Source organism: Muscardinus avellanarius (assembly GCF_963383645.1).
Source record: "Muscardinus avellanarius genome assembly, chromosome: 12".
NCBI lineage: Eukaryota > Metazoa > Chordata > Mammalia > Rodentia > Gliridae > Muscardinus > Muscardinus avellanarius.
Window position 1 is genome coordinate 42,459,869 of NC_137798.1, and position 26,758 is coordinate 42,486,626.

Here is a 26,758-nt window from a genome sequence, read left to right on the forward strand (position 1 = left end):
CATGGAAATAATCCTTCCAGCAGCTTCGTTGTTGTTGTTGTTGTTGTTGTTGTTGTTGTTGTTGTTGTTGTTGTTGTTGTTGTTGTTAATTCTATAGGCTCTATTGCCTCCACTGGATATTCTAACTTAGCCCTTTCTCTATGTTCTCTCCTCATTTTAAAGGGATTCTTTTCTTTCTTAAAGAAGCTAAAGAATCTACAGGGGGAAATATTTTTCATTCCCTGTTTCCACCCTTGCTGTTCCCTTGGCCTCAGTGGCTGCTTGGGGTTCCCTCTCCAACCTCTAAGTACTTGTTTTAAAGCTCAGGCTGCCTCCTCCAACCCTCTGATAAAGGGGGCCGCAGAGGCTTCCCAGGTCCTGGCTCCTCACTCTCTGCTGGGCTCCCCACCATAGCCATCCTCGTATTTCTTTTTAATAAAGTTTGCGATGGGCTTGTGCCTCCAAATCATCTTTACCCATCAAGAGCCATTTACCTTGTCTCTGTAACCAACAGCCAGCTCCTCTCCCATTCCCTGGTGCTGACTTTTGCCCCCGTGACCCCATTCAGTGGAATAACATGTGTTGCTTCTGGCTCTAGATAATATATCCCCACATCACTGTCACAAAGCCACAAAATGAGTTCTGCAGGGCAAGCTTTCTACCTCCTCTCACTGCTAACAAAGCCGTTTACATAAGGAAATGAGTGAGAAGCACGGGTTAATGAGATGTTTGACACTCAAAGGAAAAGAAAGGAATTCTTTACATGACTTGTTACAGAACAGCCCACGGGTAGTCAGCAATGGTTCCCAAAGGCCCACCCAGTGACAAGTCTGGGCTCACTGGAGAGGCTGTGGAACATAAATACTGGTGGGCCCCACCCCTAGAGTTTCTGATCCAGTAGTGCTGAGGCTCAGGCGCCACCAATACAGTGTGTAAATCAATCTCAACAGCTTGAGTAAAAGCCTAATACATAGCATATAAAATAGCACGTGGTGCCAAATTTTCAGCCTATGTGAATCTTTAGAATTTGCATAGTGATGAATATGTTTTGAGAGAAGTATGGGAGAGTCCTTAGTAAAAGTTAAGTCCTGATGGGAGGAAGGATGAAAGCCAGGGCACGGATTGGCCCGTCCAGTCCCCAATAGTCGGTAAATGGATGCCTACTAGGAGATGTGAAATCTCTTCCCTTCCCACCTTCCCCAGCACCTGCCAGAAAATGGGCAGTCCTTTGACAAGTAGTGCTTTTAAAAGATCAGCCTTCACAGGATCAGTAATTTATGTAATTTACAACTGATTTATGCTCCATTTGGAAATGAAACAATAATGATGAAGAATGACTGGGGGCAGGGGGGCAGAATCAGCCCCTCAGTGTTCTCTTTTCCTGAACCACGATGGACCATTTCCCTCCTCAAGAATAAAAACATGAAAGAGATGTGAGCCACAGCCCTCTCACTGTGACTTCCACACGTCCCAGTGGCTTTTGAATGACACTTTCTCCACATGGGCAAAAATCTTTAAACGCACATGTGATAAAATTCCCCACCTTGGACCCTGTTTATGCGCAAGTGCAACCCGGTCTAAGAGCTCATTCTTCTTGCAAAGGGACCACAGGACCTGTCCTTTCCCCCCAAAGACCTTCCTATCCCCCACTGCGCTCTAGGCACATGCTGTCACATCAGAAGCCACTAACCCCAAGCGGCTGTTCAGCATTTGAAATGTGGCTGCTTTGTCAATATTAATGTACTCTAAGTGTAAAATAGGCACCAAGTTTCAAAGACCTACTATGAAAGAAAGGACTGTTTCATTAATATTTTTTATGTTGATTAACATGTTACTAGGACAATGTTTTGGGTACATGGGGTTAAAGCTGTATTATCAAAATTCATTTTTCTCATTTCTTCTTGCTTTTTAAAATGTGACTTGCCGGGCATGGTGATGCACACTCGTTATCCCGGCGCTTGGGAGGCGGAGACAGGAGGATCGCACAGGTTCGAAGCCAGTCTCAGCTACTTAGGGAGGCTCTCCGCAACTCAGTGAGACCCTGTTTCCAAATAAAGTATAAAATAGATCTGGAAGTATAGCCCAGAGGTAGAAAGCCTCTGGGTTCCACCCCCAGTACCACCAAAAATAAAAAATAAAAAAAATAAAATGTGGCTCTTAGAAAACTTAAAATGATGGCTGTGTCGTGCACTTTATTCCTACCAATCAGTGCTGTTCTAGGTGAAGTCCAGCATTCCGCCTTCCATCTCAGAGCTTACTAAACCTGTTCTCTTGTGCCCCTGACCCCCTCTCCTGACTCAGCCCACCCACCTCTCATCTGGACACACCTAACAAGAAAGTACTCGCCTCTCTCCAGTCTCTAAGTCTCTACCACAGGCTTGAAATGTGTTTGCCCACCGTTCTGTCAAGTCCGGTCTCCTTTTTATTTCAATAGATCCTTAATTCCCACCTCTTCTGTGAAATCTTCCACTTTTTAAAAAATGAAGACAGCATAGCTGCCTATTATTCACTTTCTACATCTTCCAGTTTGGTCACAGAACTAGCATGGTTATTACTTCTGATTGATGACAAATGCTCATTTATTCCTTTACTCTTTACTCAGCAGCATCTACTGGGCGCCTCCCGGAGGCCAGGCACCCTGCTCACCATAGGGGATACGTAATCATGTCAGCACACAGCCTTGAAATGATGTGTGGAATGACGTCAACAGGAACACATGCTCTACACCAACACTCTCCTGCCCTCGGACCCAGGAGGACTCTCAGCTTGCAAACACCTTCAGAGGAAGGACTGAAATGCAGTGCTCACATAACACAAGTTTCCGGCTTGAAAATGTGAAACTGCTTGACTCCATATTAAACGTTTCCCCTCTCCCACACTGTATACACTCCCTTCCGCTTGCCCGACTACCTTAAAATCCGCATTTCCCTTTGTATTCTCCCTTCCTTTGTTGACATAGCAAAACACCATGCCTGTGTGTGTGTGTGTGTCTGTGTGACTATGTGTTTGTGTGTCACACTTATCACTCATAATAATGCAGGTACCATTACTGTTCCCACTTCAAGATGAGGAAACTGAGACTCAGGGAAGTTAAGGGATTGAATGGGGTCACCCGGGTACCAAGAGGAGGAGTCAGGATTTGAACCCAGGCAGTCTCACTCTAGAGCGAGCGCTATTAACCAGCTCCAAAACAAACACCAAGAACCATGTAAGCCTGAAGCTGTGGGGCCATCTCATGCCAAATGAAGCCTGTACAGGAAAAGGCAACATGAAGGGAGAGAAGGAAAAAGCATAGGAGAGAAATAGTATGATTGTATTTGAACCCCAGGAGAATATGAAGCCAGAACCTACCCATTGGTGTTCCTAGTTGTACAAGGGAATTGAGTCTTTTATCAGTTTTTGAGCCAGGATTTTGTTTATTTGTTTGTTTGCTTTGTTTTATTTTGGTACTGGGATTGAACCCAAGGACATTCTACTTCAGATCTATACCCCCAGGCCTTTTTATTTTTTATTTTGAAACAGGGTCTTACTAAGTTGCTGAGACTGACTATAAACCTGTGATTCTCAGATCTCAGCCTCCCAAGTACTGGGATTACAGGTCGCCACACCCAGCTCAGCCAGGGGTTCTTAGTGGAAGGGGGGTTGTCTACTCCCAATTGTACACAAAGTTGTGTTTGCATATAAAGAGAACTACAAAACTGCATGCATGTACATGTCCAGGGAGAATCTCAAAGGAGACCTTGGTTGTATATAACTTCCACGTGTACAGCATCTTAGCTAAATATCCTCTTCTAAAATTAGGTGGGGATAATTAGAACAAGCCAGTTGTCACGTGCCTGGCCTCTTCTCATATTAGGTCTGTCCCTGGAACTATCCTTACACAGATATATAGCCAAATACCACATTGCCTGAAAAAGTTCTCTCTAAAAAAAATTTATCAATTATACTTTCAAATTATCTTTTAAAATGCAAGCTTCAGCCGGGTATGGTGGTGCACACTTGTAATCCCAGCATCCAGGAGGCTGAGACTAGAGGATCACGATTCGCAGACAGCTTCAGCTACTTAGTGAAGCCCTTTGCAACTCGTGAGACCCTGTTTCAGAAATTTAAAAAAGGCTAAAAAAAATAGGGCTGGGGGTGTTGCTTGGAGGTAGAATGCCCTTAGGTTCCATCCCCAATACCACAATAATAAACAAACAAACAAACAAACAAACACATAAATAAAAGCAGTGCAAGTTTCTATTCAACCTGCTGGATTGGGAATGCATGTGTATGCAAGCCCTTTCTCCCAAGCCCACTAACAGACAGCACGGCAGTCCCAGTCTTCAGGTCCACTTTGCACTCTTCCCTTGTTCTGCTCTGCTCTAAAGTGAGGGGCTGACTCTGCAAGGTTGGGTCCTCCAAGCTTCCACGATTCAGCAAGAAGGAACAATTGTGGCTGGGAGACTGGAGATGGGAGAGGAGCAAGAAGTGACAGGATTCCTTCTTCTCTTCTTCTCTCTCTCTACCTCCAGCAGAGGATCTGGCAGAGGCTGGGTCTCCTCTGAGGCTCCGTCTACACTGGGAAGACCTACCATGATTCTAGTTTTCACTAGGGTTGCCAGACTCTGGCAAGACCACCTCCCAGCCTAATTAGGTGTGTACCAGTATTGGGAATGGCCTAGGAAGATTTGAGAAAACTCTGATTATTAATAAGTATATTTCAAAATTGGGTGAGGGCATTAAATAGCCAGGGCCCGGGTCGCGGGACTCTGGGACCCGGGCCGAACTGAGCGGAGCACGCCAGACCCCTGGAGAAACTGGGCCCAGTAAGACGCTGGGTTCTGGGCGGGGGTCGCGCGCGGGGCACGCCAGCCGGGGCCTGGGTCGCGGGACTCTGGGCCCCGGGCCGAACTGCGCGGAGCATGCCAGACCCCTGGAGAAACCAGGCCCAGTAAGACTCTGGTTTCCGGGCGGGGGTCACGCGGGGCACGCCAGCTGGGGCACGGGTTGCAGGACTCATGCGTAGCATGCCAGACCCCTGGAGAAACTGGGCCCAGTACCCTGGGTTCCGGGCAGGGGTTGCGCAGAGCACGCCAGCTGGGGCCCGGGTCGTGGGACCCTGGGCCCCAGGCGGAGTAGTGCGGATCACTCTGGACCCATGGGGAAACCGACAGGGTTACAGTGCTACTGAGTGCCTGATCCCACTACCTCCTCAAACCACATATACTGTCTTCTCTCATTAAAAAAAAAAAAAAAGGAACAGAAAAAGAAAAAGAAAAATATCGGTGAGGAGGTAAGAAAGCCATTATGGATGCCAGGACACTGGAGATACAGACAAAACTTATCTAAATGCACTGGAAATTATGGAAAAATTCCCCCTGAAAGAGGACTGCTATTTCTCTATATTGTTAAGAATCTCGGACATCACCTGTAAGGAGAGAGTTTAGCGGAGACCAAGGAGAAAGGCGGTGTTGAAAGAGTTCTCCGTGATGGTGGTGGAGACTTGTATTCAGGAGAAGCAGAAACCAGATCCTACCAAGCTTATTTTTTTGGAGAAATTATACCAAATGTCGAATGCTACCATCATGCATGCTTAGGAACACTGGACAACAATCAGAGTGGAAAAAGAGCCTGGGAAGGATTTGAAACGGTGGAGGCAGTGGCAATGCCAGTGGCCAGTACTCAGGGGAGGCAGACATCTGATACATTACGCCTAGAACCTTTGAAATAATAACCACAGAGACAGTGATCGGAACCTGCTGAGGGGTTAGGCGGGCGCTGGGGCCAGTGGCCGACATCAAAGCTTGCTGTGAGAAAAGGCCACTACTGAGGCCTCTGTGGCCGGGATTGGAGCCTGCTGAGGGGTTAGACCGATGCTGGGGCCAGCGAGGCCGGCATTGGAGCCTGCCATGAGGCAAGGCTGGTGCTGGGCCTCCGAAGTCGGGTCCGGAACCTGCTGAGGGGTTAGGCCGGTGTTGGGGCCAGCGAGGCCGGCATCGGAGCCTGCCGTGAGGCAAGGCCAGTACTGGGGCCTCCGAGGCCAGGATAAGAGCCTGCCGAGGGGTTAGGCCAGTGCTGGGGTCAGCGAGGCTGGCATTGGAGCCTGCCGTGAGGCAAGGCCGGTGCTGGGGCCTCCGAGGATGGGACCAGAGCCTGCTGAGGGGTTAGGCCGGTGCTGGGGCCAGCGAGGCCGGCATCGGAGCCTGCCATGAGGCAAGGCCGGTACTGGGGCCTCCTAGGCCGGGATCAGAGTCTGCCGAGGGGGTTAGGCCGGTGCTGGGGCCAGCGAGGCCGGCACCGGAGCCTGCCATGAGGCAAGGCCGGTGCTGGGGCCTCCAAGGCTGGGATAAGAGCCTGCCAAAGGGTTAGACCGGTGTTGGGGCCAGCGAGGCTGGCATCAGAGCATACCATGAGGCAAGGCCGGTTCTGGGGCCCCCGAGGCCAGGATAAGAGCCTGCTGAGGGGTTAGGCCGGTGCTGGGGCCAGTGAGGCCGGCATCAGAGCCTGCCTTGAGGCAAGGCCGGTACTGGGGCCTCCGAGGCTGGGATTGGAGCCTGCCGAGGGGTTAGGACAGAGCTGGGGCCAGTGAGGCTGGCATCGGAGCCTGCCGTGAGGCAAGGCCGGTACTGGGGCCTCTGAGGCCAGGATAAGAGCCTGCCGAGGGGTTAGGCCGGTGCTGGGGCCAGTGAGGCCAGCATCACAGCCTGCCATGAGGCATGGCCGGTGCTGGGTCCTCCGAGGCCAGGATCGGAGCCTGCCGAGGTGTTAGGCTGGTGCTGGGGCCAGCAAGGCCGGCATCGGAGCCTGCCGTGAGGCAAGGTCGGTACTGGGGCCTCTGAGGCCGGGATAAGAGCCTGCTGAGGGGTTAGGCTGGTGCTGGGGCCAGCAAGGCCGGCATCGGAGCCTGCCATGAGGCAAGGCCGATACTGGGGCCTCCGAGGCCAGGATAACAGCTTGCTGAAGGGCTAGACCAGTGCTGGGGCCAGCGAGGCCGGCATCGGAGCCTGCCTTGAGGCGAGGTCAGCATCGGAGCCTGCCGTGAGGCTAGGTGCTGGGGCCTCCGAGGCCGGGATTGGAATCCTGCCAAGGGGTTAGGCCGGTGCAGGGGCCAATGGCCAGCATCGGAGCCTGCCGTGAGGCAAGGCGACTCCTTCGGCCTCCAAGGCCGGGACCGAAGCCAGCTTAGGGGTTAGACTGGTGCAGGGGCCAGCGATACCAGAACTGGGGCCTCCCATGAGGCAAGGCCGCTGCTTGAGCCAGCGAGGTCTGGATCAGTCCACTGAGTAGCCAGGCCACTACTGTGGCCATCAAGAGTGGGATCGGTACTTGCAACGCAGCATGCACAGAGAAATATCGCAGAAAATATAAATCAGACGCTTCTCTTAATCAGCAATAACTAGGAGGAAAGGGGCAACAGGAAGAGGTTGAGCTATAGAAAGGGCCCTATAGTGAAGCAAATAATGTGACCAATCAGAGGGTATGTAATACTGGAGGACAGAGCCTCTTTAAAACGCAGTAGGTACATAAACAAATGTATCAAAGTAAATCACCAAAGAAGCTTGGGATGGAGGGAGGTGGAGGGAATGGGATGGGGGCTGGAGAAGGGCTAATTGGATGATGTGTGCTTGTATATCCTTTCAAGTCTTGTACTCCAATGTGATTGATATATGACTACAATGCACCAATTTAAAAAATAAATTAATTAATTAAAAAAATTGGGTGAGGGGCAGACGTGGAAGGACTTGGTTTTGGCCAAGAAGCAGGCAGCTATTGTAACGTAAATTAACCTAGCTAAAGGTAATTAACAAATGGAAAGAGAAGGGGAGCTAGGACTTCCTCGTTCTAAAGACATGTTTACATAATAATTGATAATCTAGTTTGGATGAGAGGAGGGGATTGACCTTCAGGAAAGGAGAAACCTGGGCATAGACCGAAATTCGGCAGGAAAATCAAAGGGATGGACTTTACCTATGTCAGGGTTACGTAGAACAAGATGGAGGGCCTTATGTCTGTAAAAACTATTCCGGGTTTTTTATTTCGGTGATTTTGTTCAAAGCACCCCATGCCACTCCTGAATGGCATGGAGCTGTAACTATCTTCTGTATTTCTATCTTCTTAATAAACTTCTTTAGATCTTCAGCAAGAGTCTGGTCTATTGTGTATTTTTCCTTAGCTCAGGACAAGAACCCACGGTTTTTGTGTTTGACGGGAATTATTTCCAGGGGTCTAAAAAAGGTCCCCTGGAACTGTTCCCCTAAATGTTAACCCTTACCCCCAAATAGTAACATTCATCTCAAACCATAAAGGGACGTGGTGGCTCATGCTTGTAATCCCAGACTTTGGGAGGCTGAGACAGGAAGATCACGGTTCACGGAGAGCCTCAGCTACTTAGCAAGGCCCCCTGCAACTCAGAGAGACCCTATTTCAAAATAAAAACTAAAAAAAAAAAAATAGGGCTGGGGATGTAGCTCGGAGGGTTCCATCCCCAGTACTGCAAACAAACAAACAAACAAACAAACAAAATAAAAATTAAAAATGGCTGGGGATGTGGGTCAGTGGTAGAACCCCACTTATTCTAATCCCTAGTAACAACAACAACAACAACAAAATAATACTACCTCCTTTGTCCAGCCAGTGTGGGCGGTGGTACTGTTGCTAATCTCTGAGTTGTTTCACATACTTATTCTGGCATCTTGTCAAGTTCTGTCATCTGTATAACTAATTCCTTGCATTAAACTCCCATTGTTTCAAATACCCAGAGTAGATTATTTTTCCGGGGTGAACCCTGACTAACACAGCTAGTAGAAGAACAATAATTATAAATAAGTATAAACTCACAGGCACAAAGAATATGGAGCAGGAAGTACAGCGGATGTACAACGTCAGAACGTTCTTGCAAAATGGAAATGGCTGGAGGCAATCGATGGAGCATGGCCTCAGCAGGGCTGGGAGGCTGCACCCTGGGAACATGAAGAGGGGACACCAGACAAGACCCTGAGGAGCATTAGGCCTTAGGGACACCGGACTCCTTGGAAGGTGGGAGTAGGGACTGAAAAGTCTATATGCATTCGCCTCGCCCATCTCCCTGCTAGACAGCGAAGCCTCATTCTGTGCAACTGAACCAGCTCAGCTCCATACAGCATGCCTGTAGGAGCAGCAGAGGGCAGGAGGGGGCCCCCAATGGGAAGATGTGACTTTCTTCATTCTCTTCCACACAAAACCTTAAGTGAAAGATTCTCTGCTGGAAGAACAGTGTCTCCAAATATTGACATTGGAAGGGGGAGAGGAAGTAGCTAACAAAAAAAACTAGATCATTGTAAAAGGAGGAGGAGGAGGGGGGGGAGGAGGAGGAGGAGGAGGAGGAGGAGGAGGAGGAGGAGGAGGAGGAGGAGGAAGAGGAGCACACTTTTGACAAGCCCCACCACGTCATTTTCTAGTAGTTTGACAATGCGGAAAACAGTCCTGAAAAGGAACCTGTAGAAGCATTTGGGAAGAAACCGCGACTGGCAACAGCCTTAGAAAGAACTAAAGAATGAAAATAGAAGGCAGTAATTAACTCTAGGAAAATAAATCATGACACACTGCTTGGTTCTGCAGGGAGCAATGTTTGCCTAGTCAAATAATGAAACAGTCGATTATTGATAATGAGACAGATGAAGGAAGGGGAATGGGGGCAGGGTATAATTATGTCATGAATAACATTTAAAATGGACAAATTAAAAAAGGATGATATATAAGCTTCCTAATCTGCTACATTCTGTTTTCTTAGCTTCTGGTGGCTGCGAGGACCCTTGGTGTCCAGTGCCCTGTGTGACTCCAGTCTCCACCTTTAGGGTGGTGTGGCCTCTTCCCTTCACCTCTATCCTTCTGAGTCTCTTCTCTTTTTTGTATAAGGATACAATTTATAATGAATTTAGGGCCAACCCTCCTTTGGTATAACTGCTCTTGACTAACTACATCTGCAGAGATGCTATTTCCAAACGAGTTCACTTTTTGAGGTTCTGGGATACAGATTGGGGCAGGGAGCATCATTCATTTCAAGACAACTGTTAGAAGCATAATATTTAGAAATATGGCTGTGAATTCTAAAACAAACAGCTAAATGTCAAAGGCCCTTACGCCAGCAATGGGAAGTGGTGGGTGTAAGAGAATGATGTTCATGTTTTTAAGGCTTGGAACAGGCATGCCTGTGGCACGCTGACACCTCAGCCCTCTCCTTCAGGCCAGATGGAGCCTTGGACTTCTTCTGGTTGACAGTGGTGGTCAAGTAACTAGTGTTTAACAGTAGGTTGAGAAGGAAATGGCCCTTTTGGTCAGAGCTATACTCGTCAGGATAAGACCATTCCTTTTTATGCTTCCTGACACGGGGATGGTAAAAGTGTGTCTTGAAATGGAGCGTCTATAAACCTAAATGACTTCAGTGAGCAGAGGCTGCCATTGCTGTGGTCTGAATCTGCCCCCCACCCCAAAGATCCCTATGTTGAAATCCTAATGCTCATGGATTTTGGGAGGTGATTAGGTTGTGAATGGGATTCACGCCTTAAAAGAGAGACCTCATAATGCCACCGTGCCCCTCCCACCAGGTGAGTATACAGTGAGTCAGGGAACAGGGCCTCATCCGCACCCAATCTGCAGGTGCCTTGACCTTGCACTTCCAGCCTCCAGGGCTGTGAGAAATAAATGTCTGTTATTTAGATGGTTCCCAGTGTATGGTATTTTGTTATAGCATCTTGAATGGATCAAGACATCTACTGCATAATGGCCATAAAGTAGGGATGAGGAAAAAATTCTGTAATCTACTGAGATTTGGGGCCTGTTCTTGATGTTATGATGCCATCACCTAGCCTATCTTGATACACATGAGGTCTGGAGTGTTATTCAACTTTTATGCAATACACATTTACTATTTTGATATAAATAAGATAAATTGTAAGCAATAATATCGCTTAGCATTAGTGATTTTAGCAGATTTTTTTTTAATGATATGGTATTCCAAAGGCACTAGATTCTAAGTTGTTGCAGGCATTGTCAAAGTGGGGCAAGAAAGCTGGGTGAGAACACACATCTATAATTCCAGTTCCTCAGGCGGGACGAGCAGGAGTTTGAGGCCTCAAATAAATAAATAAATAAATAAATAAATAAATAAATAAAAAGTCTCAAAATAAATAAATAAGTGGGACAAGAGATACACCAGGCCAGGTAAACCTCATAGTTTTTTTTTTTTTTTTTTTTTGAGAACTGTTTCCCTTCTCCATGATGCTATTATTTGAAGGGTGGTACACTGAATTAGTCTAAGTATGGATATGGCTAATTTCTATGATATCTTATGGACTATGACATCTCATACAACAAAGTAAGTGCGTTTACTTTTTTAAAGTCTAGTCTGTTCATTTTGGACCCTATTAGTGCCTAATCCTTTACTTTGAAAAACAAGAGAATCTAAAACTTCTATTTTTAAATTATTTTTTCCAGGAGATTTTTTTTTTTACTCTATAAATGATTATGTTTCTTGGTGTAAACTTACTCCCATTTAAAGATGTCATCATATTCCGTACAGTGCAACAGCAGAGAGATTCTAACACCTTAGTCTGTTTCTGTCCATTCGCTATCACTTCCATGTTAGTTGCCTGAGTGGCAAATCCTGTCAGTCTTGTATATTTCACTTCTGTTGCAAAGTCAATTGCACATACTTGGGGCTTCCAGCTTTCTCTACGATTGGAGTCTTTATTCAATATACTTTTCATTGTTATGCAGGTTAAATGCCATCTGGTATCTAGTTCCCCTTTACTTCAGCATACCTGGAAAGTTCTGTTATCCTTCCCCCTTGAAGTTAGGTAAGGGCATTAATAATCTAATTAATGAATGCAATATTTATTAATTTGCATAACATAAAACCTCAGCTACTTGGCACATCCATTATAAGAAATATGGAATTTAATTCCAATCCAGCAAAATGAAAAAGGTTTTAAAGGTCATGGTGATGAGATTCCGAATAGATCCTCAGACTGTGAGCTCTTTGAAGGCAGAGCTGGCCAGGAACCCATATTCTAGGTATTCAATATATATTTGTTGAATGGGTGATTGACCATAATTTTAATATCATGTCTTTTAAAAATCTTTTTTTATTTCTCCTCAATGCTCTCTTGAATACTTTCCCAATTTAGGAAATTAGCCTTAAATGAAAAAGACAACCTATTTCTAAGTGAAACTAGAATAATACTCTGTTTTTGTTAAAAGAAAGTTAACATAGAATCTAAGAAAGGAAAGCTAGTGAGTTTTGTTTTCTATTCCTGAAATTTGTAAAAGATGGTCCAGGGGTTCACCCACCAAGACTTCAATATAACTTATTTTCTTTTTTGTATGTTTTGATTTAACAATTTATGTGAGGCTGTTACACATTGAATGCTTGCATCCCTACAAAATTTGTATGTTGAAACATAAATTCTTAATGTGTTGGCATTTAAAAGTGGACCTCTAGGAGGTGATTAGGTTGAATTGAAGTCAGGGGATAGATCACCTATAATGGAATTAATGGCTTTATAAGAAATTATGACAGAGCTTCCTTTCTCTGCTAAGTGAGGACAGAGAGAAGAAGGCTGGCCAGGAAAAGGGTCCTCACCCAGCAGCTGAGCTGCTCTCAACCTTGATCTTGGACTTCTCAGCTTTCAAAACTGTGAGAAATAAATGTCTGTTGTTTAAGCCATCCCCATTACAGTAGTTTGTTATAACATCTTTGAACCAAGTTATAGTACAAATTTTCATCGTCTCTATCTTTTTGAGAAATGTAGCATGATTTTCATGTTACACTGACTTGCTCCTACCTTCGGCAACCGAAGACTCTACAGACTCTGTAGATAAAGTAACATCTCCATCGGATGGTGAGCCCCACCTATCAAGTATTTCCTGAGGCAGTAATGATTTGCTCAACCACATGGTTGCATAGAGCTGTTTGCTTTTAGACTCTTACCCAGGCATGGTACTTTTGGGTTTTACGCAATGCCCAAAAAATGAAACTCTCAAGAACTTCTAACTTGAAAAAAATAGGGAGTTCAGTAATTCAATCACAAGTTACTTTTCTTAAAATGCTCTAGATCATATTAAGCCTCAGGGGTTTTACTATTTTTGTTTTGCTTTTTGCTTTTACTCTTAGATGTAATACACGGACCTGATTTGTGTCTCCTTTTAAGAGCAAATGCATTTTCCTGGAAATATGACATTTTGCATTGGCAAAGACTCACAGGATAAATTCTTTAAGCACCATTTAAGAAGCTTACTTGATATTTTGGAGTCTCACACCAAATGCTAACTATTAAATAGAAATCTGTTATATATAATGCCAAATAAAAACCAGCTATCATAATTCACTGGATAAAGTTTAGTTTTTACATCATTTTTGATAAATTTGCTTCATTGCCAGTATAACCACAAATCATACCTCATGGTTGTCATGTGAAGGCAATAAAATATTACATACCTTCAGATGACCTCTATCCAGAAATGCTTTTCACTGTTCACATTTTATCTGTCAAATAGTACTTTTCTTTAAAAGGCAAATATAAATACCATTACAGGGAGAAGCTACCGGCCTGGGACAAGTTCTAGCATTTAGTATTCTGACAGATCTTAATTTGGATATTAGCCAAAGTCAATAAAACTTGTTCATGCAGAACCTTACCTGGTTTTCACCACATCGAGGGGATGCATCAGGGAAATTTCTACAAGACCTGAAAGATGATTTAAAAAAAAGTCCAATAAATACTTACGTAAATACTGGTTCTTATTTCCTAGACCCTACTGATTTCTCAAAGATGAAGATTCAAATAAAGAATTTAGAGCTTTGAACATGACAGATAATAGTAGTAGGCTATTAGTCACTAAAGACAAAAGCATAATATGATTTTATTTCAAAGGAAGTAAGCAAGGTGAGTGAGTACTTTTATACAAGTGCTCTGGCAGGAAGATGGAACTGTAAGAGAAAGAAAAATGGAACAAGAATGAGACTAAATCTCAATCAACTAAGAAGGGATCATTGAATCCCAATCCATTCTGATAGATAAGTAAATAAAGAAGCAATGAAAGGGGGGGGGAATCTTTGAGTTCCTCTCCTAGGAACATGTCAAACCTGAAGTCTTACTTCTAGTATCCATGAAAGAAAGATAACTGGGACTCTATCTCACAAGGTAACTGTGAGAATGTAATACATGAATAGTTTAATAGAGAAGATGTATTGTTTATTGTGTGTCATGCATTGTTCCAAGCAGTACTAGATTATTATTCCCATGTACACACTGATGCATGCAAGGTTAACTAACTTGTCCAAGATGTCACATCTAGGAAGGAGTCTTAATTCTCACAGAGTCTATGATCAGAAACATCGCACAGTATGAAAACTTCTATAGCTTCTTACGAATAAATTGTTAAGCCCTCTGTTGTTAAATGAGCAGAGAAATCTGCTCAATCACAAACTACTGGCGTGTGAGTGTAGTTACAGTACAAGTAGCTTTAGATAATAGCAGTTATAAAAATAATTGTTGTAGCCAGGCTTGGTGGCGCACACTTGTAGTCTCAGCATTTGGGTGGCTGAGACTGGAGGATCGCGGTTCGCAGGTTCGCGGACAGTCTCAGCTACTTAGAGAGGCCCTCCACAACTTAGTGAAACCCTGTTTCAAAATAAAGAATAAAAAATATGGCAGGAGGTGTAGCTCGGAGGTCAATGCCCTGGGTCCCATCCCCAGATCCGCAAAAAAAAAAAAAAAAAAAAAAAAAAAAGTTGCAGCAGTCATAATAGTATTATGGTAATAAACAACAATAACATTACCTTAGCTAAAGGTCATAGTGATGTTCGTTTCATATATATTTTCACTGACATGCACAACTACTGGAAAAAGTATCATTATCACCTTTACTTTAAGATAAACAATCTGAGGTAGAGAGGATTCAACTAATTTCCAAAGGCCACACAACAGAATTTATGGGGAGTTTCTTATAATGAGAGGAGAGGAGCTTTACCCCATTTGCAAAAATAATTCAGTTTGAGTTTGTCTGTGGTTTGGTACATCTTCCCCATCCCATATATACACACACACAAAAGGCTTTTACTCCTCAGACTGGTCAGGCCCGGAGAGCTCAAAGGCCTGTGTCAACTAAAGGTCTGCTTTGCTTCCACACAAGCTTCAGGAAATTTGTCCTGTGTGTGCCTGCTATACAGTGTAAAGTCATAGGTACTGACAACAAACAAGAACCAAAGAGTTGTCATCCACAAGGAAGAGAAAGGCACAGGTGAGTAGAGGTGATGGGACCTCAGGGCACAACGGTGAGCCTGTGGCCACTGTCTTAGCTTTATCAAGAAGTCCTATTACTCAAGATAACGTGAGTGGCCTCTTCCTTGAACCTGTTAGGTCCCCATATGCTGCTCCTTGCTTGGATATTCACATTCAAACTAGGCATGATGGCCGATGCCTATAATCTCAGTACTTGGGAGGCTGAAACAGGAGGATTGCAGAATTGAAGCCAGCCTCCGCTACTTAGAGAGAGCCTCTTTCAAGTAAAAAAATAAAAAATTTAAAAGGACTGGAGGTGTAGCTTGCAGGTAGAATTTCCCTGGGTTTAATCCCTACCAAAAAAGAAAAGAGAAGAAAAAATCAAATTCACCTGGAAGTAAGAATCAGGGCTCTTGCCCTGGTGCCTCTAGGGAATGGCCATTTCTCCATGGAACATCAGTTCCTTATATGCACAGGGAAAGAGTAAATGGTTCAAAGTAAATTTGAGTTCTAGTATTTTATGTTTTTTGCTGCTGTTGATCTTAAATTGAACTTAACCAAATTGCAGTATGAAAATGATTAGGAAAACATAAAAATACTGTACATCAGAAAGTTAAAAATGTTCCATTTACAACTAGGAAAATTTAGCAAGACCCTATTTCAAAATGTAAAATAAAAAGGACTGGTGATGTAGCTCAAAGTTACAATACCCCTGGGTTCAAGCCCCAATAACCTCTCCCTTCCACGGCATAAAAATAAGTTCCATTTGCTACTTAAGGCAACTGCTGATTTATCACAATAACAGGCAAAGGTGACTTGCCATTAGACTTGTTTAAAGTAAGCAAAAGACTAATTTATACAGCTAGACATAAAACTTGAGGCCCCAAGACAGAGTGATATTGTGGATTTTGCTTTCAGTGTTTCTACATACAGATCCATGCACTCTAGTGAGCACAACTAATTCTGTATGATTTAAGTGAACTTGGGAGTAAGACTGTCATGGGCTTGAGAAGGCATGGGCTAGCCTCTGGACCTGTGACTTGGGATACTCCCTAAATAAATGTCATCTTTTAACTGGTTCAAATGTCTGCCTTCCCCTGAGCCAATACTAATGAAAATGGATTACCACCACCGCGTTATAAACCCTTCTCCCAGCCTCCATCTTTTCTGAGAGGGTCTCCAGCAATGTTTAACTATAAACTTGCTCTGAACATCAGCCCCATGCCCCTTCCTCTGATAAATCAGAGCCACGCCTCTTTTGTTAAAAAAAGAAAAAAGGACACACACTCTCATGCAATGATTAATCATGATTGGAGAGAGAACAGCTTCTTTTCAGTGTTCAATTCCTCCAATGTTCATTTGCTTTTCTCTAAAATGTTTTCCTCCCATAAGGACACACACATGTACACTTCTGAGTATCCTACTCACCTTCAGATCTTAATTTAAACAACTATTTCTCCAGAAATCTTGAGGAAGAGACTTCTTAGTTACCCCATAGAATTCATCTCCTCTTTTTTTTTTCTGGCCACTCACAATAAATAATGCATTTCCTACTTCCATTACTGATGGCATTACCATGTGATTATGTGGAATGTTATTTATGTTCTGTATCAATTCTAGTCTTACACAACTGTGTACATTTGCCCCAGATTGTCAATCTTCTTCAAAAAGTATGCTAGAGTTCTCACAAAAGTAATCACAGAAAATATAAACAAATATTAAAAAAAATTTAAGTAAAATTATAATCAGTGGCCTGGGCATTCTTTGTGTTTTGTATTTCGTGCCCTAAATCACAAGGCTGATTTCTGTGGGTAAAGACATGTATTTTTGAAATACGTATCTCACCAGGAAGCAGCTCTTATAGCTTTCACCTACTTTGCCAAAAACCACTGGTAGATATCTTATAACTCAATGATATCCTTTTTCCTTAGAGCTAGGAGTAGAAACCACATCAAAGCCATCACTCCTGAGAAAGGATTGGGTTGTTCTTTTTCATTCTAGAGAGTTAAAATGCCTACAACATAAAGCAGAAGACCCATTTATGTTTTTAACCTGAGCCTCAGAAAAGAGGCAGTGATGTGTGCAGTACTGCAGTGACGGACGGACTGACTACGGAGAACGCCCCACCCTGCCCAGAACGCACAACTACAACACCGTCGTCATTCCTGCGCCTTCCTTCTCACCCCACCTCCGCCTCACGTGGAGACAGTATTGCAGGGGGCTTCAGTGGCCTTTTTAGCAAGAAGATGAAGGGATGTGGAAACCTAACTCTGCTCACCAAAACAGCCCTAAACATAGCTAATTGAAGGACAATGTGGTGTGATTCTTCAGTTTAGGTCTTAATTTTGAGTTTAACTCTCCATGAGGTTACAACACACTGGTCTGTTCTAAGGTGCATTATTTGAGATCAGAGTACTGCAAATTTACTATCCTTTATTTTCACCGAGTCAATTCACCACTTTTTTCCCTACAGTTCCATTATCTACACCAATTATATCACATTACATTAAAATTCTATTACAATTGCCCTACATATGCCAAGAAAAGGACCTTCCATGACACATTATAACTGGTAGTATACAGGAATATATAAAGCTTTGTCTTTCCACAATACATGCCTATACCTAGTGGTTGCTCAACAAACGTTTGATGAAAAAGAAACTGAATTATAAAAAAGCATGGACCTGCTATAGTAATGGTATTCATTTTCTGTGGTATGTAGAGCATAAACTTATAAGAAGTTACTGTATATAGAACAGAAACTTAGTCCAAAGAATTCATCATAATGATTTTTCACTATCTGATAGCATTTGCTTTAATTTATTTAGTTATTTATTTATTTATTTATTTATTTATTTACTTACTTACTTATTTATTTCTTTTGTGGTACTAGGGATGGAACCCAGGGGCATTCTATCTCCAAGCAACACCCCCAGCCCTATTTTATAGTCTTTATTTTGAGACAGGGTCTCACTGAGTTGCAAAGGGCATCTCTTAAGTAGTAGTCGAGGCTGTCCAAGAACCACGCTCTTCCTGTCTCAGCCTCCTGAATGCTGGGACTACAAGTGTGCACCATCATGCCAAGCTTAAATTTTTGTTTTAGTTTTTCTGAATTGACTTTTAACATTTTAATGGTGCATAATAATTATATGAAATAGTGGGATTCACTGTAATATATTTGTATATGCACATAACATAATTTGATCTATTTCCCTCCCAAGTACTTCCCTTCCTCTTCCTGCCTCCTCGGATTCCTTTCCTTTATGATACTGGTCTCCTTTGTGTTTTCATACTATCCATCTTCTTTCTTTTTTTTTTCTTTTTAGCTTCCATATAGGAAAGAAAACATATGACCCTTGACTTTCTGAGTCTGGTTTATCTCACTAAACATGATGTTCTCCAATTCCATCCATTTTCCTAACATAATTTCATTCTTTTATTTTTATGGGTAAGTAAAACTCCATGGTGTATGTAAGCTACATTCTCTTTATGTTGACAGACACTTAAACTGGTTCCATAAGTTAGCCACTGTGAATCGCGAAGCTATAAACATGGGTATGCAGGTATCTCTAGGGTATGCAGACTTTAATTCATTTGGACAAATTCTGAGGCGTGGTATGGCTGCGTTATGGGATGGCATTAGTTCTAGTCTTTTATGGAGCCTCTGTACTGACTTCCATGGTGCTTATACTAATTTACAATCTCGGCAACAATTTATTTCTCCCAACTTTCACAACAATATTTATTATTTTTATTCTTGGTGATGGCCAATCTAACTGGAATAAAATGAAATCTCAGTATAAGTTTTAATTTGCATTTATTTATTTGCTAAAGATGTTTAACATTTTCACATATTTGTTGGCCATTTATACTTCTTTTCAAAAATGTCTGCTTTGTTTATTTGCCCATTTTTTAATTGGGTTCTTTCTTTTATTTTGGTGTTAAGCTTTTTGAGTTTTTAATAAATTCTGGATACAAGTTCTCTGTCAAAGGAGTAGCTAAAAAGGATTTTTTCCCATTCTATAGGCACTCTCTTCATACTCTTGTTTTCTTTGCTTTGCAGAATCTCTCTAATTTGATGCCATCCCATTTATTAATTCTTGGTATTATTCTCTGAGCTTCAGAGGTCTTGATTTTTTTCAATATGTTAGAGTCTTTCCTCTGTGTGTCCTTCTAGTAGTTGCAAAGTTTCTGGTCTAATTCCTAGATCTCTGATTCACTTAGAATTGACATTTATGCAGACTGAGAGACAGAGATATAGTTTTATTCTTCTACATATGGATATCCAGTTTTCCCAGCACCATCTATTAAAAAGGCTGTCTCTTCTTCAATGTGTTTTTGGCATCTTTGCCAAGTATCAGATAATTGTATCTTTATGGATTTATCTTTGTATCTTCTATTCCATTCCATTGGTATACACATATGTTTTCATGCCAGTACCATGCTGTTTTTGTTACTATGGCTCTGTAGTATAATTTGAAATTGGGTATTGTTCTTTTTGCTCAGAATTGCTTTGGCTTTACTGGGTCTTTTGTTCTTATATATAAATTTTAGAAATTGTTTTCTAGCGAGGTTTGCATTGTATCTGTACGTCATTTGGTAATGTGGCTATTTTAATAATATTACTTTTACGTATCTATGAACATGGAAGGTCTTTTCATCTTCTAATGTCTTCTTCAATTCCTTTATTCAGTGTTTTGTAATTTTCACTCTAAAAGTCTTTTCCATTCTTGGTTAAACTTATTCTTGGGTATATTTTAAGGCTGTTGTTAATAGAAATATTTCCCTGATTTCTTTCTCCACGAATTCAGTAACATATAGAAAAAGTGTTGATTTTTATATGTTGATTTTGTATCCTGCTACTTTGTTAAGTACTCTATGGAATTTTTAATTCTTTAAAAAATAAAAAGATTTTTTTATTTTTTAAAGAGAATCACAGAGGTTCCATACTGTGCAAATTTCAACTTAAAAAAACAGAACATCTACAAACAGAACCTATATTGGTCAAATCATTACAATGTGCTATTTGGTAGCCTGCCCAGAAAATGTGGTAGCCTACTAAATTATAAGCAATGTGAGACTCATAAAGGGAAATCAAATACAGTATGCTTCTCTCTAATATAACAACTAAGGCACACCAGAATTGTGGCACAGAAAATTAATATTATATACACTGAACTGGCCAAATAGGCAAGTTCAAAAGGTGTTGTTAAAAGGTATGTGTTTGGCCAAACCACAGTCTTCATTGAAAAAGTCAAATCAAGTATATTTATATAAGTTTACTAGTGTGTATTTTTTTAAAGAAATGAACACTAAGCAATTGCCATCAGTATGTGTTTACAGGGAATACAACAGTTTCCTCATTGTGCACTCTCTGCTCTTACAGTTACTATCTAATTGTCCTCAGAATTTAAGAAAATATATTGCAGAGGTATCAACATATGCACACATTATCCTCTGGGAATCATGGTAAATTGAGCATGTCCAAAGAAGGAAGAAAAATTGAGGCAGATTTAAAGATTTTTTAAAAAGTGAATTAAAAAACTCACTTTAAAGGCAAAAACAGACTGAAAATTAAATTAATAAAAACATCACTGTAGCTAAAACTTTTACATTACTTTATACTAATTAGGTTTTGTGTTAATCATTTTCAGCTCAATGTAATGTCTTTAAAATTACTGTTTCATATTTTAACCCAATAAGAAGATATTCTTTTCCTTTGTTGATACTTAATCCTATTTAAGACCCAAGCAACCTCCATGTAGACCAACTTTTAGATATGTTGGCCTTTTATGAAAATGTATATGTGGGCCCTTAACAAGTTCAGCAATACAAGGAAAAAATCAGGGGAAAGATAAACTGTAGATTCGTTGGCAGATGGGAAAATGCTTTTAGAAGTGTATTGAATGGGAGCTGGGTATGGCGGCACCAGCTTGTAATCCCAGTACTTGGAAGACTGAGACAGGAGGATCATAGGTTTATGGTCAACTTCAGCAACTTGTGAGGCCCTCTGCAATTTAGTGAGACCATGTTTCAAAATAAAGAATAATATAGAATCAAAGGTATAGCTCAGAGGTAGAATGCCCCTGGGTTCCATCCCCAGTACCACACACACACCAAAGAAGTATATTAAATGTCTTTAAAGAGAAGGAAATATAAATAAAAAAGAGAAACAGAGGTTACACTTGTTTTATAGGTTTTAGGTAAATATATAAAATCTGTAATGAATATATATTCACATGTTAGATATGTATATGTAGGAATATATGTATACATATATATTAATTATATGTATTGATTTGGGAAAAGTTCACATTGTACTTTGTTTACTAAAAGTGAAAATATGTTCAAGCTGACCAGCATTTCCACATCAGAAGTTAATCAAAATACAGAAAAGCAATTAAAAGAGGATTTGGGACTGTATGGCTGGAGAAGCGGAGCCGGCAGCTGAGTATGAGAACCTCTGGGATTCTCTTTGCTTTCTGCCTACCACCCAGAAACATGCACGCATTTTCCCTGTCTCAGGATTTCTTCTTTTATTGAGCTGCCCAGAAAGAAGAAACCCTCACTTTGTCACAGGAGTCAGGGATAGAATTCATCCCTCCCTGATAGCCCTCTGTGATGTGCTGGAACTGGCTCTTACAGGGAAGATTTCACGCCTCTTCCCAACTTTGTGTTCAGTGGCACCATGTTGGTAGCTTGAAATAGGCCTTGTTAGGAGGATTGACATTGAAGAGACAGGCACATCTACAGATACAAGGTGTTTGCTTGTTTTCCAGTAACCTGATTGTTAAACATTCTCCAGCACACCACTATAAATCTTATTGACCTGCCTACTAGATTCAAACAGTTTTAAAACTATCACACGTAGCTGGGCGTGGTGGCGCACGCTTGTAATCCCTGTGCTTGGGAGGCAGAGACAGGAGGATTGCTCAGGTTCGAAGCCAGCCGTGTTGGTTTAAGAGACCCTGTTTCCAAATAAAAATAAAAGGTCTGGGAGTGTAGCCCGGAAGTAGAAGGGCTTCCAGGAACCCCAGTACCACCAAAAATAAATAAATAAATAAATAAATAAATAAATAAATAAATAAATAAATTGAAGACCTTTAAAAAATTATCACACACAGAGGGTTGTTTTTTCTAAATTTTCAATAAATCTTTAACATTGATTGTACAAATTCCCAAGGGTGTCATAAATTTAATCTTTATCTTAGATTCTCTGTTCACCATAACTTAATAATAAAAATGGACTTCCGGGAAGATGGCGACCAAAAAAAGCGGGGCTTAAGAGCCACGCTAACAACCAATCTCTATTACCACAAAATCAGCACCTTTCATAGCCAGAAAACACCATCACCAGAGAAACAAAAAAATGTAATTAAAAGGGACAGAGAAAAAGAGGGCTGGAAAAATGGGACACCAGATAGAAACCAGACTGCAGTGCTGCTGCTGGAGTTGCGGCACGGAGCGGCAGGCACCATCTTTCCTTGCAGCACCAGGCCCCGGAGAGGAGGGGGACTCAGAATGGAGCTCAGAGCCACAGAGGAGATACACCGGCTGCACGGCCAAGGACGCAGCAGCAGCGCCTTACTGCCGGCGGCAGCGGTGAGTTCACCAGATGGCTCCAGATCAACGAACTTAACAGCCCACTAGGCTCCAGAGAGGAGCGGCGGACAGCGAGCCGAGGTGAGCCGCTGCGGAACAGCCGGGCGGAATTCGGTAGATTTTTCGGTGCAGGGAGCATCTAAAGCTCCCAATGGCTGGGCTCAGCACACGCTGCAGGGACTCAGAGCGGAGCTCAAAACCAGAGAATAAATACACCAGCCTCACGGCCGAGGGCGTGGCAGCGGCACCATATTGCCACCGGCGGCAGCAGCAGCGAATTCACTGAGTCCGCTACAGCTCCAATTGCGTACTCAACAACAGTGAGTCAAATTGCGGGCCCCAGAGGAGAAATCCCAGTACTGCACTCCCAGGGACTTGACCCAGTGGGGGACTGGCGGTGGCAGAGATATCACACCATAGGAGAACACCCAACATGGCACCCCCCCACCCCATAGTCTAAAGCAGCCTCTATAGACTCCCGGGATCTGAGACTCTGTGATACAACCCAGTAAAGGAGTAGTGGGGTCTGAGATACCACAGACTCGAGATCCAGAGCACCTTAAGTGAAGTCATAGTGACCCAAGGGAAGAACCCAGAGAAGGCACAAACTTCCAAAATCATGGGAAAGAGGAATAACAATGGAGCAATGAATGCCCACAACCCCACAACATCAGAACCCGATAAAACAGAAATTCAGAGATTTCTAGAAGATCAAATCAGGAAAATAACTGTGGAAATAATAGAGGTGTTTCGAAAAGAATTCAGAGAGAGCCAAAAAGAGATAAAGGATGCAATTAATGAAGTAAAGGCCTCAATTCAAAGCATGAACAACCGATTAGACCACATGGAGAACAGAATCTCACTCTTAGAAGAAGATCATTCCAAAAATGAACGCATAGTTTCTAATCTAGAAAAAAATATCCAACAGCAGGAATCTGACATTGAAGAAATATGGGCCCATTTTAAGAGAGCTAACCTAAGAATAATTGGAATAGAGGAGGGAAAAGAAAGTGAAACCAAAGGGATCAACAATCTCTTCAAGGAAGTAATAGCAGAAAATTTTCCAAACATAGAGCAAGAGGTTGATACACAGGTTCAGGAAACTTATAGAACTCCCTTTAGACAGGATCAAAGAAGAGGATCCCCACGCCACATAATTGTCAAAACAACCAATGTGGAAGCCAAGCAGAGAATCTTAAAGGCAACAAAAACAAAGGGCCAAGTGACATTCAGAGGCAAGCCAATTAGAATCACTCCAGACTTCCCAAACCAAGTCATGAGAGCCAGAAGGGCTTGGACTAACATATTCCAAACTCTGAAAGAAAACAACTTCCAGCCAAAAATTTCCTACCCAGCAAAACTTTCTATAAAATTAGATGGAGAAATAAGAAGCTTTCATGACAAACAGAAACTGAAGGAATTTTTGTCTTCAAAACCAGCACTAGAGAAAATACTCAAAGAGATTAACTACAAAGAAGAAATAGGTAACACACATCAGAACCAGAGAAACAAGATTTTCCATCCAACAGACAACTAAAATTGGTTATCTGTGGAGATTCATTATTTATGTTAATCTTATACCTATCTCTAAATTGTATTGTTTGCTTTTATTGTTGTTAATTTTTAGGATTTCTAGTTGGAATATTAATATACCTTCAGATATAGCATTTGGAAATATTTTATCCAATTCTATTAGTAACTTTTAACTCTGTTTACATTGTCTTTGGATATACAATTTTTTTTATTTTTTAGGGAGTTTGTATACTCTTCTGTTGCCTGTGCCACTGAAATCATATCCAAGAAATCACTGCCAATTTCAATGTTGTGAGGTTTTATGACCCAGATTTTCTTATAAAAGTTTATAGTCTTAAGATTTATATTTAGGTCTTTTATCTATTTAGAGTTAATATATTTATATGGGATTAGGTAAGGGTCCAATTTTATTCTTTTTCATGTAATTATTATTTTTCAACAATATTTAGTTAAAAGATTATTATTTCCTCCACCAAATGTTTGTGGAAACCTTGTCAAAAATAACTTGACAATATATGGAAGAATTTAGCTCTAGGCTTTTATTTAACTCCAATGGTTTATATATCTGCCTTTATAACAGTACTAAACTGTTTCAATTATTGTAGCTTTATATGGTTTGAAATCAGAAAATATATATCTTCTGGCTTTGTTCTTTTTCAAGATTGTTTTGGGTATCTAGAGTCCATATTCCATATTAGGATAGATTTTTTTCTGAAAAATAAATATATAAATATATGATAGTTTCACCTAAAAAAAAAGAAAAAATATTCTCTGGTAAGAAAGACAGCAAAAAGATATATTAAAATGTTATCTTTAAGTTATCAAAAGCTTGGTATCAGACAAATGAAACTGTTATGTGAGATTATCATTTTTAATTTTGGATAAATTGCTATAATACTAGATGTCAACCACTAAGCCAAGCATGGGAAGGAGGGATGGGGAGGGAATGGGGTAGGGATCGGGTGGGGGCTGACTGGGCGATGTGTACATGTATGTCTACAAAAGTTTTGTTGTATCCCACTATGATGTATGAATATAGTGCACCAATAAAAAATAAAAAAAATAATAAAAGTTGGCCCTACATTGGAAATTTTAAAAATCCTTAGGATTGACATCCAAGGAAACCAACCCACCCATCAACCCTTCAAACATGACTGTGATTTGCAACTCTGTTGTGCGAATGCTTCTGTTATCCTGCCACATAGAGATGCAGCAAAGACAGTAAGTCTTCTCTTTTTTTGGGAAAATAGCTTCCTAGCCTTACCCTCTTCCCAGGAGAGAGAGAGAGAGAGAGAGAGAGAGAGAGAGAGAGGGAGAGGGAGAGGAGAGGGAGAGGGAGAGGGAGAGGGAGAGGGAGAGGGAGAGGGAGAGGGAGAGGGAGAGGGAGAGGGAGAGGGAGAGGGAGAGAGAGAGAGAGAGAGAGAGAGAGGGAGAGAGAGATGCTGCTCAATAGGAGACCAGGAGGAGACAGAAAGCATATATACGACATCTGGCTGAGTGAAGTATTCAGCTCTGTGGGTGTCAAGTACCCAGTTTATTCTTTTCTGTAAGTTCCTGATACCAATTATTATTTAAAAAGCAAGACGAGCCAGGCATGGTGAAACATGCTTGTAATCCCAGCACTTGGGAGGTTGAGATGGGAAGATCCTGGTTTTCGGACAGCCTCAGCTACTACTTAGTGAGGTCCTTTGCAACTCAATGAGACCCTGTTTCAAAATAAAGAATAAAAAAATAGGGCTTGGAGGGTGGAGCTTGGAGGTAGAATGCCCAGGATTCCATTCCCGGTACCACAACAAACAAACAAACAAGCAAATAAATAAACAAATATAAAAATCAAGATGAAATAATAATGCTCTTCATTTATCCTAATTAGCATTATTTATTGCAGTCATACTCACATTCATGGAGAAAGTGATTTCTGGCTTTTATAAGAGTTGCTACCATTGCTTTTCACTAATAATATATAGCCAAGATTTTCTTCATTTCCTTAATCAAGGTGCGATACTTGCCCTGAGGTGTTAACTCTTAATTTTATATTTGCTGAATGACCTGGAACCGTAACTACATGAGCCCTTATTTTTGAACTATTATTTCACACCAATCTCCATGCCATGCTCACATAAAGCCCAATGGTACTGAGCCAAGTATTCCAGGTGAATTCCATATACCATGTTCTTTATGAAGGTCTGGCTTGATAAAAGCCAAAAGGAAATAAAAAGAGAAAGCCGATTCCATTTCAGGGACTTCTCCTTCACTTATACAGGCAACCATACAGTTCAATCACTTTCTAATAATGAACTCTCTAATAATGTGGATTAAATAGGCAAATCTTTATTTCCACATGACAGACTTACAAAACATGAAACTAATTGCCATTTGTGCAAAGTACAGGCCAACTGCAG

The 26,758-nt window shown here is 41.7% G+C and overlaps 1 protein-coding gene across 1 annotated transcript in view; it reads right to left on the minus strand.

Moving 5' to 3' along the window:
* SLC25A21 (solute carrier family 25 member 21) overlaps positions 1-26,758 on the minus strand; it is a gene marked incomplete at both ends in the record, with an annotated part of 535,450 nt that overhangs the window by 220,766 nt on the left and 287,926 nt on the right. The window contains one exon of the mRNA XM_080706844.1: positions 13,637-13,685. Coding sequence (XP_080562970.1) covers positions 13,637-13,685 — 49 coding nt within the window. The remainder of the gene's footprint in view (positions 1-13,636; positions 13,686-26,758) is intronic.